Source organism: Empidonax traillii, unplaced genomic scaffold, assembly GCF_003031625.1.
Source record: "Empidonax traillii isolate 1590-97213 ecotype Southwest subspecies unplaced genomic scaffold, ASM303162v1 scaffold662:size427329, whole genome shotgun sequence".
Classification (NCBI taxonomy): domain Eukaryota; kingdom Metazoa; phylum Chordata; class Aves; order Passeriformes; family Tyrannidae; genus Empidonax; species Empidonax traillii.
The window spans coordinates 148,435-166,082 of record NW_020955855.1 but is presented as its reverse complement, the minus strand read 5'-3'; the positions used below and the strand labels follow the sequence as shown (position 1 = coordinate 166,082).

Here is a 17,648-nt window from a genome sequence, read left to right as displayed (position 1 = left end):
TGGCCTGGGGACGGGGTGGGAGCGGGCGCGGGTCGCCGTGCCCGGTGACACCGGCCACTGACCGGAAAGTCAGCTGTGTGCTTTAGTCTACAAAGACGTGCAGGCTGTGTTGGGATAAAACCCTCTCTGGGAGCTGGTTGTGAGAGTGTTGTTCTTTAGAAGTTGACACTAAAAGGTAGAGAGTGCCGAGGAGCTGCGTGTCATAGTGACCTGTCTGCAGTGGCGTAGCAGCCCTGCAGGCTCTACCGAGTATTTTTTTCTGAGTTTCGGTGCTAATTTGCTGATAACTGGTTGTTCCTTAGCAACTGTTTTTGTTTATATGCTCAGTAGAAGCCGGTTGTTTTTATTCCTGTTCAATATCCACGCTTTTTAAAACAAAACACTTTCTTTCATCTTGAGGTACTCCCTCTTGGTGTACCGCCCTCCATTTTTCCTAGTGTTTCAAAACTATTAACATTTTAAAAGGTGATCCAGAATTCGTACATTTGAAGTTGTATTTTCAGAGAAGTAAGCATTCTACAGATATATGGCTTTCTAGGATGTCTGTAGAACGCAAATGATAGATGGTGCCTCCAAAACAATCAGGAAAGAGGAAGGAGAGTGTGTTCTGTTCCATCAGACTGAGACTAGGAATGGACTAGGAAGGAAGAGATACTGTATTTCCAAGTTTAATAACTGCAGATAGCTCACCATCCTAATATTTGTCACACAGGGAGCATAAATATGACAGTACTCTAAATACTGTTGCTTGCATAAATTTAATTCTGTTCAGAGCCAGTTTTTCAAATATTTTTGAGAGTTCACTTTGCTTAAGGAGCTGTCTCTGTGGGCAGGCAGCAGCTTAGTGAACTTTCTTCCTAGCAGGAAGAGAAGCTCGTCCTGAGTTAAGTCCCCAAAAAGGTGATCAGTGTTTGTCAGGTTGCTGAACTGGTTTGTTACTTGTCTGTGCAGGCACCAGCACAAGCACAGGCAGAGAGGGAATGGACCCTGAAGCCAGGAATTGAGATGAGGGGTAAGGACATGATTGCTGTCCAAATGTAACTTTAAAGACCTGTAAACTAGCTGTCTGATCTCTCTTCATAATAGTAAGATAATTAAACCCCAAAAGTCAGGCAAGCATAGTAAATTCTGACAAAATGCACAGTTTTCATAAACAAATCTGAATAACAGCGCCTCAAATTCTTTTCTTTTAAAAAGGTATGAGAAGTCGAGCAAGTTTTCAAAAATGCAGAGGTTTTTTTCCTTGGATGGGACTGATATGGTTGCTCGTGAACTGTGTGGCAGCACAGATCTATAGGATAGGAATATGCATTAAGCATTGCAGCAGTGCTGTTTCCTAAGTAGTGATTAAGTAAATGCCATTCTAGTGTTTGTTTTGTCTGATAAGTCTTCTTTGTTATTCATTTATTGGTTTCCATCCTGGCTATTATTGTTATTCATCCTGGCTGCTCCTCACTGAAATGCTCAAAATTCTTGTCATGGCATAGGTAACTAAGTTTGATTTGTATTGTCTTAGGTCATAAAAGCCCAGGTATGTGTGATCTTAATTTCAGTAAAGCAGCTAAACTTCTTTTTCAGGGTCCCTCACCGCTGAGGAGCTTGAAATAAAGTCTCTGTATTTAAAAAGAGGGATTTTTTTACATTTGTTGTTGTTCTAGCCAAAGTTAAGTTCCAGTGTACCCATTCCCACTTAGGGAAGGGGCAGTTAAGTTGGTTAGTTCAGGGTTTTCCATAAGGGAGGTTATAACCATTTGGTCAGCTCCATGCAGTTCTGGCTTTCTTGTTTCTGCCCCATGTCCTCATCTTCCTCCCCAGGTTCTATAGATTGTGCCTGTGAATGGGGCGTAATTAGATACCCTTCTCAAAACGATTTTGCAGCAGGCTATTTAAAAATGTGACAGGTGATTACAGGGCAGGAATGCGTGTGACAGATTCCAGGGAGAATCCTTCAGTTAAGAATGATGAGGTGCCGATTTCGGTGTGTGGTGTTAACACGGTAGAGTCCTTGATTTGAATTCTCATGTGTTGAAGATACTTGATACTTTCTTCAAACAACATGTGATGTCACAGGGCAAGAGCAGATACTGAGTTGTCTATGAGAGGAATAAGATCGGGCTGCAGAAAGCAAGGTTCATCGCTAAGTTCGTGTCTTACCCATTTGTTCCCCAAGCTCTGAAAGCTAGAGTCTTAAATTCTGTGTCCGAATAATGCTTTGGAAGGACACAAAACACTCCTAGCACTACACTTAACACACATTTGCCCTGAAGTAAACCAGTAAGTTGCGATTGTTGTCAGAACAGTGAGTAGTGTGATTTCTCCTACTGTGTTTCCATTGCGTGTCATCCTGTATGAGGTTTTAAAGTTGGACCTCCTATTTTTCACTTTAATCTTAATATTCAGTGTGGCGTGTGGAAGCATATTAACTTATTCCAGCATTTTCAATTTTGTTCTTACGGGCCTTTTCAAAACTACAAGTACAAAGGTCTGAGGTCATGCTTGTTTTTTTAGACTTTAAGCTGTAATATTGACTGTTAATTGGATGCTAACCATTTCTTCTTTGACAGCATTGCAGAAATTCAGAAAGATGTGGAATATCGACTGCCGTTCACTGTAAACAACTTGACAATTAATATTAACATGTAAGTAGAGTGAGATATGTCTATGCACATCTTGAATATTAAAACTGTTCTCAAATAAAAAAAGGAATAATAGAACATAAGTGGCTCCCAGCTCAAAACTAATTTCAGGAACCTGGATTTGTATTAGTGTTGTAGGGATGTGAGTGAACCTGGTCATGTACAAGATGCAAATGCTCATCTGAGAGAGAGCAAAAACGTATTTTGCTGTGCTCAGCTCCTAAGATAGCTGCATGTTTATAGTTGAAGGTAACTAAGGGGCAACACTTGAGGGTTTCTGACTTTGAATCCCTTACAATTGCAAATAAACTTGATTAGTAATTTACTGGTCTGCTGTAACTCCAAACTCTTACCCCAGTGAGGCTTTTGGATCATAACTTAAGTGATTTAGGGTAACATTTCCCATGACTTTATTTTGGGGGGTGCTTTTGCTGTGGCAAATATTGATGGTATTCTATCCACAAATTTTTTATTACTTTGCCCTGCTGACTTGGCCTATTCTTACAGGTTACACTGCATTGTATTTGTAGTCATAACATTTGTATTTGAAAATACTCTTGTTATGCTACAGCTTTTTCTTTGTCCATGGACATACTTACTCCATTGCTATACTACAGTTTTGCCCAGTAAATACTCTCTTCAGTTCTGTGTAAGTCTGATATTCTGTCTGACTTCTAATTTTATAATTGAATAATCCTTTTGTGTGCTTCATTCACTGTGTATTTCTCCATAACTCTTCTTGTAGAAAAGTAAGTTTATGTAATTAAAAATACTTTTTCTTTGCATAATAAGCCTTCTTACACGAATTTTCTCATGGGATATAGCTGTAGTAATGTTTATTCTTGTATTTGCAGCTTGCTTCCACCTCAGTTTCCTCAGGAAAAGCCAGTCATCAGTGTTTTCCCACCTGTGAGACATCATTTAATGGACAAGCAGGGAGTATATGTGACCAGTCCATTAATAAGTAATGTATGTATAATTTGTAGCTTCATATAGATCTACTGTTAACAGAAGTTTTAATACATGTCACACTAGATTATTGCTAATACTCCTTGTAAAAAAGATTAGTACAGATCCTAATCGCTCTCAAATTGTGTTTTGGGTGCCTGAAAACAAAAATTCAGGTGTTCGGTATACTACTTTTATGCTTTTACTGCTGCTGTTACTGAGTTGAGTATTCCATATATCTAAAAGTATTTTAGTATTATGGCTTAGAAAGTTCCTATCAAATTTTTTTGTCAGTATCACTAGCACAGTCCTTGTTTCTCTACATTGTATTCCAAATAAAGGAGAGGTATGCTTTAAGACTGTTTTGTAACATAGTTCTTTCCAGCCTAATCCTATTAGAACAACATCAGGGTTTTAGCTTGAATATTCAGGATTTTAATATGCTGTTCATTCTCCTTTTCTTTGTCAACAAGGATGTGGTAGTTTTTTGGGGTGGGAGAGAGGTTCTGACTCTTTCAGAAGGCAATTAATGCCTTGTCCTTGCATCTTCCCCCCCCTTCATTGTTTTCCTGAATGTAACTTGGCAGCTAAGGTGAGGTTTTTTTTGGTTGTTCAACAGAAATATTGTACTTCGCCGACTCTCCATTTATAATGGAATATACAAAAGACTTTTAGTTTCTATTCAGTTCCGGGATGCTTTATCACTTTATTTGGAGCTTATGCATACACAGTTTACAGTAGCTGATATGTCTGAAATAGCTTCCAGCACTGCTGTGTGGGTAGAATAAACAGTTGAGCACATTTTGGACCTGTTCGATTCCAGACATAATTTTTCTTCTGTGTTGGGTTTTGTTTTGTGCTTTTACCAGTTTACAATGCACTCAGATCTCGGAAAAATTATTCAAAGTTTACTGGATGAGTTTTGGAAGAATCCTCCAGTCCTGGCTCCTAGCTCAACATCATTTCCATAGTAAGTTATCTATCAACATGATGAATGGAACTGTGTGTATTAACTTAACTTTTAAATAAGAGACTAAACCAATTATTAGGAGGGCAGGGACAGGAATAATGTAATGGATATATTGCGGGAATTAGATTCCCCGTCCTTGCACAATTTCATGTGCCTGCTTGATGACATGATTGTTTTCAGAAGAAACACAAAATTTCATTGAAGTTTCTATATAAACTTGCTGATGTAACTTTATATCAGATAAAATTTGGAATTTGCTATAGATCATGATCTGAGCAGTTGTGTTTTTTCATATTCTGTTCATAACCTCCCAGGCTTATGGCAGTTTCTGTTGCACAACTGTGCAGGATAAATTGTGCAATTTAAAGAATTGCATTAAATATGCGAAAGTGGTCTGAGACATTCCAACTTTATCAGTACAATTATGGTTCTTGTGGCTGTCAGTGATACTAGGATTAGATGCAGCTGCAGTTGTGAATTTAAAAATAATCATTCCTGTTATTTAGAAGTAACTACGTGTGTGTTGCTCAAACTGTTAAATGCTATACCATAAATAAGAACTAATGTATGACACAAATATGTTTCTCACAACTTCAGGACGGAAACCATTTAAATTTATGCTCTCATAAATTTTTGTGAAGTAGTTTTCTTATAATTAAGAGTGTGTCTATTTGACTGCTCTATAAGAGTATATTTTAATGGAGTTTTATATTGCAGTGTAAGACAGGAAGACATTACATTGGAGGTAACTCAGAACAGATAATGCAAAGTTTATGGTCATCTGAAAATTCAGTCATATCTTTTATGGGGTCTAGTGATTATAATTCAAATGATAAGAAATGTGCTGTAAGCTGTTGGTTGCTCATGGTTGTGGGGTTTTTTTGTTTGTTTTTAGCCTTTTCAACAAACCAGCTGGGATGCCTCCTTTTGCTCCTCAGGGGTTTCCATTTCTTCCTCCATACCCACCTCAAGAAACAAATAGAACAATGGCAGCCATGCCTGTTGCTGAATCAGTTTCTTCAAGCTACACTACAGACAAGCCTGCTGCTCCCTCCTATGGCTTGATTGCTGATCTGCCACTACCTGTTCCCACAGCAGAAGCTGTGCTTCAGGTCTGTGCTCTGAGTTTTGCTGCTTAAGCTGTCAGACACTGAGTATAAGTTCCCTCAAGGGCACACAGGGCATTGCACACAGTTTGTGTGACTGCACTTCATTGTTTTGCTGGTATTAGGAAAGAATTTTGCCTGTGACAAAAAGTTTTTTAGAACTTGAAGTCGAAGCAACAAGTTTGTCTTTCTGAGTTTCAGTGAAACTAGTGTTATGCTAATTATCTTTGAATACAGAGGGATTTTTTTTGGAGCTGCACTCTCCCATAGTGCAGCTGCAATTGTTTCTCCAACCACGGAAATTGGTTTTTTCTTTCTTTCCTGCCCAGAACCTGTCAGGTGAGGGCAAGGTGCAATCTTAAGCCTTTATATGTAGAGTTTTATTGTGTATATGTATATCAAACCCCCTCTCTCTGATGAACTCTGGAAGGAATTCTTTTTTATGTCTTCTAAAAACTTTGTATGTAAATATCTAGTCTTTAATAAAATCTTGTCTTTAGAAACAAAAGTTTTCTTAATCTTTGAAGACACTTTTCTGGCTTTGTGAAACTCAGATTTTCTACATTCTATGGAGACAAAGGCTTTTTCCTTGTCTAAAACCTTTTTTTTTTCTGAGGGATTATAGCTTTAAAAACCACATGAAAGAGATCAAAATGTCAATCTCTTTCTTTGTTCTCACTTCTCTGAGTTGTACTCACGTGTATTTCCTCAGTCACCCAACTGTTTTCAAACGAAGGACACAGCAAGTCAGAATTATTTGTCTCCAGAACTGACTCATCTTTTGTGACATCCCTCCCCAAACATCCCCCCAAGCATTTTGTTGCCATTGTTGAGTTGTCTTCTGCTCAGAGACTAGTACTACTGCTTCTTACCACTTTTCCTGCTTTTCTTCTTGCTGGCAAACATTCATCTCCAGTTTTGGATTAAGCAGGTTAAATATCAAGAAATTGCTCTTCAGAAATCTACTAAGCATTTCTGAACTTACATTTAGGTTGGCCAGAATGGATTTACTTACAAGATGCCTGATGTTCCTGATACCTTTCCAGAACTCTCAGAACTAAGGTAAATTTACAGAAGGTAGATAAACTTTCCATAGTTATTAAAAGGCAGTTACTGCTGGTCTGTGTCTGATCTTTGTTAGAAGTCTGTACACATTACTGAGATTTTTATAAAAATTACAGATAGGAGAACTGCCACATACTGAAATTGTGGAGTCAGAAAGTAAGCCAGCCTTGTATTCAAATGTGCTGCTTGTTTAGGGTTTTCTAACCTATTTAATTCTTTCAATCTACTTGATTCAGCACCAGGAAAAAGAGCATTTATTTTTACTTTTCCTAACTGTCAGTGTTTTGCTGTTTTCTGAGGCCTTACCAGGGACTTAATTTCTATTAATACAATCAGCGTAACTTTTGAAAGAGGAAATAGGACAGCTTGAGGCTGGTGCACAATTTAGATTCTCTTAAATTCAAAAGGACTGTAGGGCAGGGTAGCAGTGGACTGCTCTGTGAGCAGCTCAGCATGTGCAGGGTGGGCTGGGTTAGACAAATCCCAGTGGTAACTGGGCTAGATGTCCCAGTGCAAATCACTTCTATATCTGAGTACTTTATATACATATTGCACAAATACTTTCATCATCTCATCACAATTCAAACAAATTTTATTAGCAATTGTTCCCTGCAGTTTGCTCAGATCCAACAAGACAGCCTCCTAGATCAGTTATGTGGGATAGAATGGAATAGATTACAAATTGGATATTAATTCTGAGGGGTTTAGGAGATTTGTTTCCTTCAGATCTCACATCTTTATGGTGGTGTCATAGTTAAGCGATTGAAAACTCTGTCCTTTCAAAAAGGAGAAGACCTTTAGCAAGAAGGACTTCTGAGTGTTTTTTTTTATTTCCTTTGACACTTTCCAAAGGTTTAATTCAGCTAAATCAGCTTAATTTGTCTGATTTACCTAAATCAGCTGTAAGTTCTAGAGGTTTCCTTATTACATAGCAGCAAGTTAGCAGTTTTGCAGGAAGTGTAATTTGTTTGTTTAAACAAAATATTCTAATCAAGCCTGGTCCTTTCAAGAAGACTGGATTAAAATTCAATGATTCTTGTGGTGATATTTGAGTTAAATGACAGATGGTATTGCAGCTGTTCTGAATAGATGTATTGTGTGTAGGTGGCAAGGTTTTGGTAGCTGAGGGGCTTTTTGGGTGGCCTTTGTGAGAGGGGTCAGGGACAGCCCCAGTGACAGGCTGGCTTGGCAGCAAATCCACTGCAGGACAGTGGTGGGGAAGTACCCACGCTGAAGTCATTGAGGACCCCACACTGGAGCAGGCAGATATGCCCTGAAGGAAACTGCAGACATGGATAGCCCAAACTAGAGAAGTCTCCCCTGCCAGGAACTGATGGCAATCTGTGGAGAGGAACCTAGACTGGAGTGGGGCAAAAGTGAGAGGAGGAAGGAGCAGCAGAGATCAGTTGTATGGACTGACTGCTACCTTTACAGTTCCTTCCCCAAAAATGCCTCAAGAGTTTTGGCAGAGGTGAGTTACTCTGCAAGTGGTGCTTGCTGTTAAAATTCAATCTACTCCTGTTCTGTTTGAATATAGCATATCGCAGCTGACCAGTATGAACGAGCAAGAGGAGGTGTTACTGGAACAATTCGTGGCTCTACCACAACTGAAGCAAGTCATTACTGATAGAGATGAGTTAGTGAAAAGCATCGAAGAGCTGGCAAGTAAGGTGTCAAAATGTTGTCATCTGTGGCTGTGTGCTGTGAACTGAATCCTTTAAAAAAAAGTAGTAATAGTGACTTTATTTTACAGAAAAAAACTTGTTGCTGGAACCTAGTCTTGAGGCAAAAAGACAGACAGTGTTGGATAAAGTAAGTGAGCAATAAAATCTTTTTCAGAAACATTAGCAATGATATTTGGTGTTTTTCAAGGGGAAAATGTTCTTTTTCTTTTTCCTTCCAGTATGAACAACTTACACAGATGAAAGCAGCCTTCGAAAAAAAGATGCAAAGACAACATGAACTTAGTGAGGTATAATTTCTATATGTTATCCTTTAAGAATACTTCAATAAAATGGAAGGTTTTATTTGTATCTTTAACCATTAAGAACATTCTTCTGGTTAACTCTAATTTTATATGAAATAGATTCATATAAAGTATGAAGAAAATGGGATGGTGTACCAAAGAGGTTAAAAGCAAAAGAGGGTTTCTTTGGTTGGATTTTTGTTTCTGAACGCTATGATAGAAGGAAAGTTGGAAGAAGAGAGTGATGTGCATCTAGAGCTTTTAAGTACAGTCCTGGGCCAAACCAGTTTTAAGAAGAGAATGATCTTTTAAGAAGACTTCTTTAGTTCATGGTACTCATTTGACATAGTAAGCTTGTAAAACTAGCAGGTGAAAATGGTCAAAATGATGGCTTTATAAATTAAATTCTGTGATTCACTGGGTGTGCTTACTTTGGCCAGTATGTTGGATAATGCCGTTGAACATGGCACATTCAAAAGCACAAACTGGGTGAAGTATTACTTACAGAAAGTGACTCAAAGAAGGAAAATAATTTCTTTGTATGTTTACTAGGCTATGCATTAAAAGATGTAACTTCTCACAAACCAGTTCCTGCACTGAAATCTTCATTATTTGCAAGACTTGTCATCTGAGAATATAACAGTCCGTCAAATTAGCACACATGGTACCTGAATTTCAGAATGCCCCCAGAGTAACAGAATACAAAAAACAATGAAAAAGTTGTATGACAGCAAACGGAATGATTTCATACATGATCTAAAAGTATTAAATGTTTCCTCACTGGAAAATCAGAGTAGTCTGGCTCCTAATGCCTCCTTTCTGTGTGATGCAAGTTGTCTTTAAAGTGGGTGTAGGTAGTTGACATCAAGAAACTTATTTCTGTAAGAAAACACTTAAGAACAGGATGTAATATCCCACTTCTGTATTACCTTTTCTTTTTTCTAAGTTAGATTTGCTGATTTGATTTAGTGATGGTTAGGAGGCTGAGAGCTGGAGAGTTACTACTGAATTTTTCTGCTTTTTTCCCATACATGCTATATCTTCATGTATTAATGTTTGCTGTGCTCTACCTGGTATCTCCTATTCTCTGTCCTTCAAAGTTCCAGACAAGTCTTTTTACTTGTACTGTGAGTGAATTTTAGCTGGAAGGGTAGGCCAAGCATCTAAAATCTATAAATATCTGAATTTTGTCTCTGCACAGACTTCTACTGGATGTGAATATTGTTCTGATTAACTTCTCAAACATATTAGAAGAAAAATAATGAAATTGTATGCAGTAAACAGAAATAAGGTTTGAGGTTTATAAGAACAGAAAAAATGATTGTACTGGTTTAGCTTAGCAGCCCATATAATTCTTGAGTAGGTGCTTTTTTGCTTTCCTGTCTTCCTCTCCACAGTCATTTTAAGGGTATTTAAAAGCTGAACAGTAAGTGCTTTTTCTCCTTTTTATACTTCTCAGATTCACAACTGAGTTTCAAAAGTAGACCCTATTTATTGAAGACACTTGAAATGCTAGTTCTACTGAGAAATCATGCACTCCAGAACCTGTTAGATTTCCAAGCTGGATGCTTTCTACAGTGTAGGGTAAAAATTGAAAAGCTTTATACATTTGTGAGAATGACTGTGTATCAAGACCTAAACTTGCAACACTTTTCTCACATGGAATCCTTTCTAGTTTAACAAGCTGTACTGTTTCTTGGAGATAAAACTTCATCTGGTCACTTAGGCTTTTATGTAATAATAATGCTTTATCCACATACTCCATATTTCCATAGTCTTGAAAATGTAACTTGGGATGGACAGTTTAATATTACATAGGAATTTTAATTTTTTTAGAGTTGCAGTCCAAGTGCTCTGCAAGCCAGACTTAAAGTAGCTGCCCATGAAGCTGAAGAGGAGTCTGACACTATTGCAGAAGACTTCTTGGAAGGCAAAACAGAAATAGATGACTTTCTTAGTAGTTTCATGGAAAAGAGAACGGTACGTAATATACAAATACTTCTAATCTGAGATATGTATGACACATAAATAAATTTAGGACTTAGAGTTTGAGCAGTCCTGTGGTACAGAACAGTGCTTTAGTGAGCTTTGACAGAAGAAAAAGTTATCCTTAACTGGCTTCAGCGTATTTAGAATATAATCAGTGTATTTAGAATATACATTCCGAAGGCACATATTTTTAAGGCAGGAGTGCAAAGGTCTCCTGCGTTGGACACTATTGGTGTGTTGTTGCAAATATTTTTGCGACACTTTCTTGAATATCATATACAGATACAGGGAAGATAGCCACATGGTAAATTTCAAATTTGGAAGGTCAGCATAAAATGACATGTTGTATTAAACAACATTAATGTTTAATGTATTAAACTTATTAAACTAATTATTTTGTTGATGGCTGTCACCAAATAAGTAACTGAGGTTCAAAAAACACCATTCTTGCCGTAACAGAAGTAACTTAGCAGACATTGTACCTTTCTGTAAAGATGCCTAGTAAGTGCATTTCATAACATTACAAACAATCCTCTTGTAAGCAATTGTGGATGGAATAATGTTATCAATATAGACCATTGGGAGGTAGGTCAGAGGGCTTTTCTTTTTTTAAAAAGTCTGCAAAGTAGCTAAATAATTAAGGAGGAACTGGTATGCATTATAAAAAATTGTGTTCAGAATTCAGTCTTGTACTTCTGGTTTTATAGCTGTGCCACTGCAGACGAGCCAAAGAGGAAAAACTTCAACAGGCAATAGCAATGCACAGCCAATTTCACGCTCCACTATAGGTAAACTTTTTTTTTTTAAACAATTTACCAAAAGGTTCCACACTGTGTAACTGCAAATGAATTTGTTACAGTGCTTAGTGTTCTAATGATGCTGTGGAAATCAAGTATGTACTGGATGTGTTGTTATTTGTGTTTAAAATATAACTTCTGGAGGAGTTAAAATATCTAACTATGGAAATTTGTCTTTACAGACTTCCCGCAAACTACACCTGCCAAGAGAACGAATGAAAAACCCAATAAAGCACACTTTTTAATAATTATTATTTGCAAATAAGCATTTCATCTTATATGGTTGTATTTATAGAAGAGATTGTATAAAAAGTTGGAATGGTTTTTGTACAAATTAGAATGTCTCTTTATATTCTCATTGTATTCAAGAATCCTTCTATTGCAATCTTTGGATTAATTTCTTGTATTTATTGATAATTCTTATTATATTTAAGTTCCCTGCTGCTATACTCCATTCCTCAGAGATTAAATATCTAAACATGTAATTTTGACTAGCTTTTTACATTTTTATAAAAACATAATTCATATCTTTTGTATTCTGAACTTTAAACATAGATTTGGCTTGATCTGTGGAAGACTCTGAGATAAGTGTTGATAGGACTCTGGAAACTGAAGAAGTTCTTAACTGAGATGGTCAGTGGATTCACAAGCTGTCTTTTCTTGAAACCAAAATACTGAAGAACAAGTTTTTTACTTCCAAGTAATAATAGAAAACTAAGTGTAGCCTATATTGTGTTTTGGATAAATAGATTGGGATTAAGCAAAGAATGTGTTGGAACAAATTATATTGGAACCAAAATAGAATAAATGATCTCTGCTTAGATTTTGTATGTTGCTTAGTAGCTCTGATGCACTGATTTCAGGAGTGGCTTGGTATCTACCACTATAATTAAACACAATTTTCATCTGACCATTTCATTTTCTTTTTTTTTTTTTCTTGTACTTAAAGGATTAATAATCAGGTCACCTCCCCGTTTCTGTTCTATGCAATATGAATATGTTCATCATGTGAGGAACTCAGAAGCACTTTACAAAAACTATCACTAAAGTTCTGTGGGAAATAGTTACTTTTTCCTAATTTTAAGAAAGAAACTAATGTGGTTGGAGTTGCATTGTGTGCTGTGTTAAGGGAAGGGATAGAATTTGAAATTGAGATTTAATTCTGCTCTTCAGTGGCTGAATCTTGCATCTGGTAAGCTGACTTTTTTAGGATGGGGGTATATCTGGTGAGAGTTGATAGGACGAAATGAAGATACTTGGGTGTCTGAAAAAAATATACTTTATAAGTGCCATGGTTAAACAATAATTTTAGAGTATCTTCTTCTTCCAAAAAATGTGCTTCTTGTATATTGACATAGCACTTCTGCTAATGTGCTAACTAAAGTCCTAGTTAGAAATGAGATGATGGTGGTTTCCAAGTGGTTCTGGACTTTTGTCTGAGTAGCATGATTTCTGCAGCTCTGGAGAAGAGTTAGATTTCAGTCATTGTTGTTACCTTCTTGGCAAACTCTCATCTATTTTTGTGCTGGATGTATAAGTTGTCTCTGATCTTTTTCTAAGGATCTAGCTATTGTTAAAGACTAGACTCACAACTCTGTACAGGGCTGGTTTTTTATTGTTGTTTCTTCCTTGTAAGCAGAGAAAGGAACAGATGACCAGACATCTGGTGCTTTTGCTGTATTGGGCTAGTATCTTCTTTATATGTTTTATAATGGCATGGAATGGTAGGTTTCTGTTCTCATCTGCCTCCTCATCTTGAATGTTGTGTCATGTATTATGGTGCTGTACTGCCACTGAACTCTTTAGCCAGGTCACCTTCAGGGGATTTGCTTCTCAAACTTGTACAAGTTCTGAACACTTCAGCTGTTCTTCTTATGTTACTTTGGCAAATTTGCAAATTCAGAACTTCTCCATGGAGTCTTTCTAGTGGTAGTGGAGTAGAGTTTAGAAGAAATTGTCACTGTTCGATGCCAGTTCAGTGTTTGTTGTTCAGGGATATGAGACTTAAAGGTCTCCTCTTTTCTCCCTTTCTATTCTCTCATGTCATTGTTCCTATTCTTTGGATTTTTTTTCCCTTATTTTTTACCTCTTTGTAGATACAAACCCATCCTCTAGAAAAGAAGCACAAAAGTCTCTGTATTCAACAATTATATATGTTGGGTTAGCTGCAGGAATCCCATCACATCCAAGAAAAGCCAGCCTGTTTCTGGTCTTTAAAGGCCAATCTGATGCAGGTTTGTATTTTCTTCTTGTGGTTTGGGTTTTTTTCTTATCTTTAGTCCTACATTGGTTGCATATTCACCAGAAGACTTAGTTAGAACACTGGTAACACTCTGTCAAGAGTTAGGTTTTTTGCTTCTAGCATGCTGGTAGCTCACTGCTGAGCACGTTCCTTACCTTACTTTGCCAAAATATGGAGTGTAGGTCTAAATCCACCTTTAAACAACTCTGTAAAGTGTAAGAGAATGGCATCTGCTGTTAGATGCATATTCTGAAGGCTTTTGAAATGTGTCAAGTGAACTTCTAAGCAATGGGGAACAGGCTACATACAATGACTTGTTTCTTGGGAGCCTTGCACTACGTCATTCTCAGGTGTTCTGCCAAGTGGGAAAGAGAACTCAGCAAGAAATAAGAGTAAGGAGATGGCTTGTCTCTGATGTTGCAGTAGTCTGGGGGGTGAAATACGTTCTGTATTGTAACTGCTAATTGAGCCTGGGGTTTGCCTAATTTCAATACCTGATCTTACTGCTAATTTACAGGACCGTAGAATGGGTAAGGTTGGAAGACACCACAGTGGGTTGTCTGGTCCAACCTCCCTGCTCAAGGAGGGGCATCCTAGAGCACATGGCACAGGATTGCATCCAGACAATTCTTGAGTATCTCCACTGAGGGAGACTCCACAACATCTCTGGGCAGTCTGTTCCAGTGCTTGGTCACCTGCACCGTAAAGAAGTTCTTCCTCATATTTAGGTGGAGCTTCCCGTGCATCAGTTTCTGGCTGTTGCCTCTTGCCCTATTGCTTGGCACCACCAAGAACAGCCTGGCTTCATCCTCTTGACATCCTCTTCAGATACTTACAGACACTGATGAGGTCCACTCTCTGACGTCACTTCTGAAGGCTGAACAGGCCCAGCTCTCAGCCTGTTCTCATCATTGAGGTGCTTCAGTCCCCTCATCATCTTTGTTGCCCTCTGCTGGACATGCCCTCTGCTGGACATGCTTCAGGAGCTCCATATCTCTCTTGTACTGAGGAGCCCAGAAATACTCTTCCCCAGGTGCAGTACTCTTCATTTGCCTTTTCTGAATTTCAGAAGGTCTCTCTGCCCATCTCTCCAACCTGTTGAGGTCCTTCTGAAGGGCTGCACAGCACTCTGGAGTGTTTGTCACTCCTCCCAGCTTTGTGTCATCAGCAAAATTGCTGATGAGGCACTCTGCTGTGCTAGCCACCTCTGCAAGCAAGAGGCTGTTATGACAAAGTCAGTTCTAAACAGTATGTACTATAATTCTCTGCTGTGTACATACTCCTGCAGTTTTGCTGCTTTGGACTGGACCAAATGTGTAAGTTAGAAATCTTACGGTTTTATTCATGTCCAAATTCTTACTACTCCCTTCAAAGACTACCATAAATCTTTCTAAAAGAGAGATTTAAGAGACCTTCAGGTGAAACTGAATTAAAACTCTTGACAACAAAGTTATCAGCCTTAATTGTGTCATTCTGAACAGTAAATGCTGTAATGCTAAACTTACAAATAAAGGCTTTGGGATTTTTATATATCTTGTAATCATCTAACTTACAGATAGAGTTGGGCATTTGACATTGCAGGACTTCTTGGGTGGATACAGAATTATATTGGAAATGGATGCAGTAAGCTACTCAAGGGAAAGCTTAATATCTTCATGAGTAGTGATGTGAGCTTTTCGTGTTTAACCCTTTCAGTAGCGGTAATTCTTGGAGCCACCTTCACTGAAACAGGCTTTGAAAACCCATATTGGATTTCTGTCTTTTGTAAGCACCTTATTTTGGTCAGATACCTTGTAGACATCACACAGTAATAAGCTACGAAGAAAGCTTGTATATCAATAATAAGAATATACTTCACATAAAAGAACTGTGTTCTTTAGTCTCCACAAAGGGAATAAATGCATCCAAAAAACCTTGGCAACCAGCAGACTTAAAAAGTGAGTCCTTGCCTGAACTCAGTCACAATTCTGGTGGACCTTTAAGGTTTCATTAGCTTCTTTCCAGAATAATTTATATTAAAAGACTACTACATTTTATTTTAAGATTTAGCATTAATTGATTTGCTGGTTTCAGGTGTTTTACTGGAAATTTAAATATTATAGATTAAATGCTTATTTTACCTTATTGTCCCCCTTTGGCAGTGTTTCTGGTCTCTCTGAATTCACGTTTTGCAGTACGCTTGGCTCTAGATCTTTGGCAGATTTTTCATGAGTCTTAGTACTGTGATAAGTTGACCCACCACATGTTTCTCCCTTCCCAAATGAATTGTCAGTGACTTTCCTGTCCTTGGAGGATTTTTCAGTCACTGTGGTGTTAACCTGTCTCTGCACTACAGAGCATAGAGGTGACGGACCAACCTAAAAGCTGCACTCAGCCTTCAGCCTGCACCCAGAAACAGCCCGTCACCTTGACTGTGTTTGTGATCTACTTGAGAACTCTGTGTATAGATCAGGGCAACATCTACATAAAAGCATCAAGTTAGCTAGTTAACAGGGATGACATGCTTATCTTTGTTGCAAAGGCTACCTCTTAGTTGTTGCTGGGGCTTAATTGTTATTAGTTTGTGTCATTAAACATATTCTATGCTATGTGAACTTGTGCTCTGGCTTGCCCTGTCTTCAAAGAATGTGGTTCCCTGTCTTACTTGCTGATCTTACAAAGAGCTTTCCTTCCCTGCCTCCCTCCATTTACTTTTTTTTTTTTTTCTCTTCATACTTTTAATGATATCATTTGCTCTGAGTTGCGCCCTCCAACTTTAATTCTCTTTCTCAGATGTTTGGAATCCATTTGCAGTTTATCGCCTTTTTCTCTCTTGTACAGAACTACCAGTAAAAGCAGCTAGTGAATAGGTTTTCCTTCTGTGCTTCAGATAGTGATCTTCTGTAGAGAAGGCTTCAGCTGTTGGACCCCATTGCCTTCAGTGTCCTTTAAAGGCACATTTTCATACTAAAGACCAGCTGGAACCTAGTGAGGCCTCCAGCAGTTTAGCTACGTTCATTTGTGTCGGATTTCAAATTACAGTGGGCTTATGCCAACTTTGCAAAGGTTTGCAGCACAAGGCTACAAGAAATCCATATGGTTTTCTCAAGCTTTTTTGGTTTGCGTTTCCTAAAAAAAATAAATACGAGGCTGTAACATGCTCCCATATAATTAACACAATTGATGAGAGTCTTGGTTTTCTTAGTTATCAGTTGTAGATTCCTCCACGTATTAAAACTACTGGATTAAAGTATCAAAGTAGGGAAGATAGAAAAATCCCTTGTTCTTAGTGGCAAAGTGACTCTTGAGTAAATGAAAAACTACAGTACAAAAACCAGCATAGCAAACCTTTGTTTCACTCACTGGTGTGAAATAAAATTAAATTACACCTAAGTGTTTATTTGAAAGTGTTTCTCATTAGCCTGATAATGCCACAAATACATGCAGTACAGTGAAAACAGTAGCAGCTAATGCAAAATTTCAAAGGCTGAAAGACACATCACAGAGGGCTGCTAAGTGAAGGCTTAATAAAGAAAATGTTAATAAGTTAATATTTTAGTTGTAAAGCTAGTTACAAGGAGTCGCATAAGCTATACAAAGACAGTGCTTTGAATTTACATATCTTGCTGTTCTGCATTTATTTCTAGACATGTCTAATAGGACACAATATCATATATAATTTTATCTTTTAAAGATGTGCAATAACATTGCCCATTTTCAAGCTCATTTTTAGGTAGAATGTTTGTGTGTTTTGTTTTTGTTGCTGAATTTGCAGCATATTTCTTTAGTTTGAGAAAATGCATTCAAAGTCTCTAATAACATAAATTTTACAGGCTATACTCAAAATACAAAAAATTTTTAAAAGTGCAATTAAAATCTGGGATTTCATTTATTAAAAATTCATAAAGATTAAAAACAGAAGGCTAGATTCTCAACAGAGTATACCTTAG

At 37.6% G+C, this 17,648-nt stretch overlaps 1 protein-coding gene and 1 long non-coding RNA gene across 4 annotated transcripts in view; one reads left to right on the top strand and one right to left on the bottom strand.

Moving 5' to 3' along the window:
- The first annotated feature begins 2,515 nt into the window (after nt 1–2,515).
- The window catches only part of VPS37A (VPS37A, ESCRT-I subunit), a 17,414-nt gene continuing 2,281 nt past the window's right edge, over nt 2,516–17,648 (top strand). The window contains exons 1-11 of one of the 3 annotated variants that reach the window (XM_027899382.1): nt 2,516–2,639; nt 3,491–3,605; nt 4,454–4,554; nt 5,450–5,666; nt 6,652–6,722; nt 8,263–8,390; nt 8,479–8,537; nt 8,629–8,697; nt 10,528–10,671; nt 11,388–11,468; nt 11,660–12,388. In XM_027899382.1, coding sequence (XP_027755183.1) covers nt 3,561–3,605; nt 4,454–4,554; nt 5,450–5,666; nt 6,652–6,722; nt 8,263–8,390; nt 8,479–8,537; nt 8,629–8,697; nt 10,528–10,671; nt 11,388–11,468 — 915 coding nt within the window. In that variant the 5' untranslated portion in view covers nt 2,516–2,639; nt 3,491–3,560 and the 3' untranslated portion in view covers nt 11,660–12,388. Of the gene's footprint in view, nt 2,640–3,490; nt 3,606–4,453; nt 4,555–5,449; nt 5,667–6,651; nt 6,723–8,262; nt 8,391–8,478; nt 8,538–8,628; nt 8,698–10,527; nt 10,672–11,387; nt 11,469–11,659; nt 12,389–17,648 lie in introns of those variants that run through there. The other 2 variants (XM_027899383.1, XM_027899385.1) reach the window with 2 other exon arrangements.
- LOC114065454 overlaps nt 15,170–17,648 on the bottom strand; it is a 4,498-nt gene continuing 2,019 nt past the window's right edge. The window contains exon 2 of the long non-coding RNA XR_003572976.1: nt 15,170–17,643. This is a non-coding gene — a long non-coding RNA (uncharacterized LOC114065454). The remainder of the gene's footprint in view (nt 17,644–17,648) is intronic.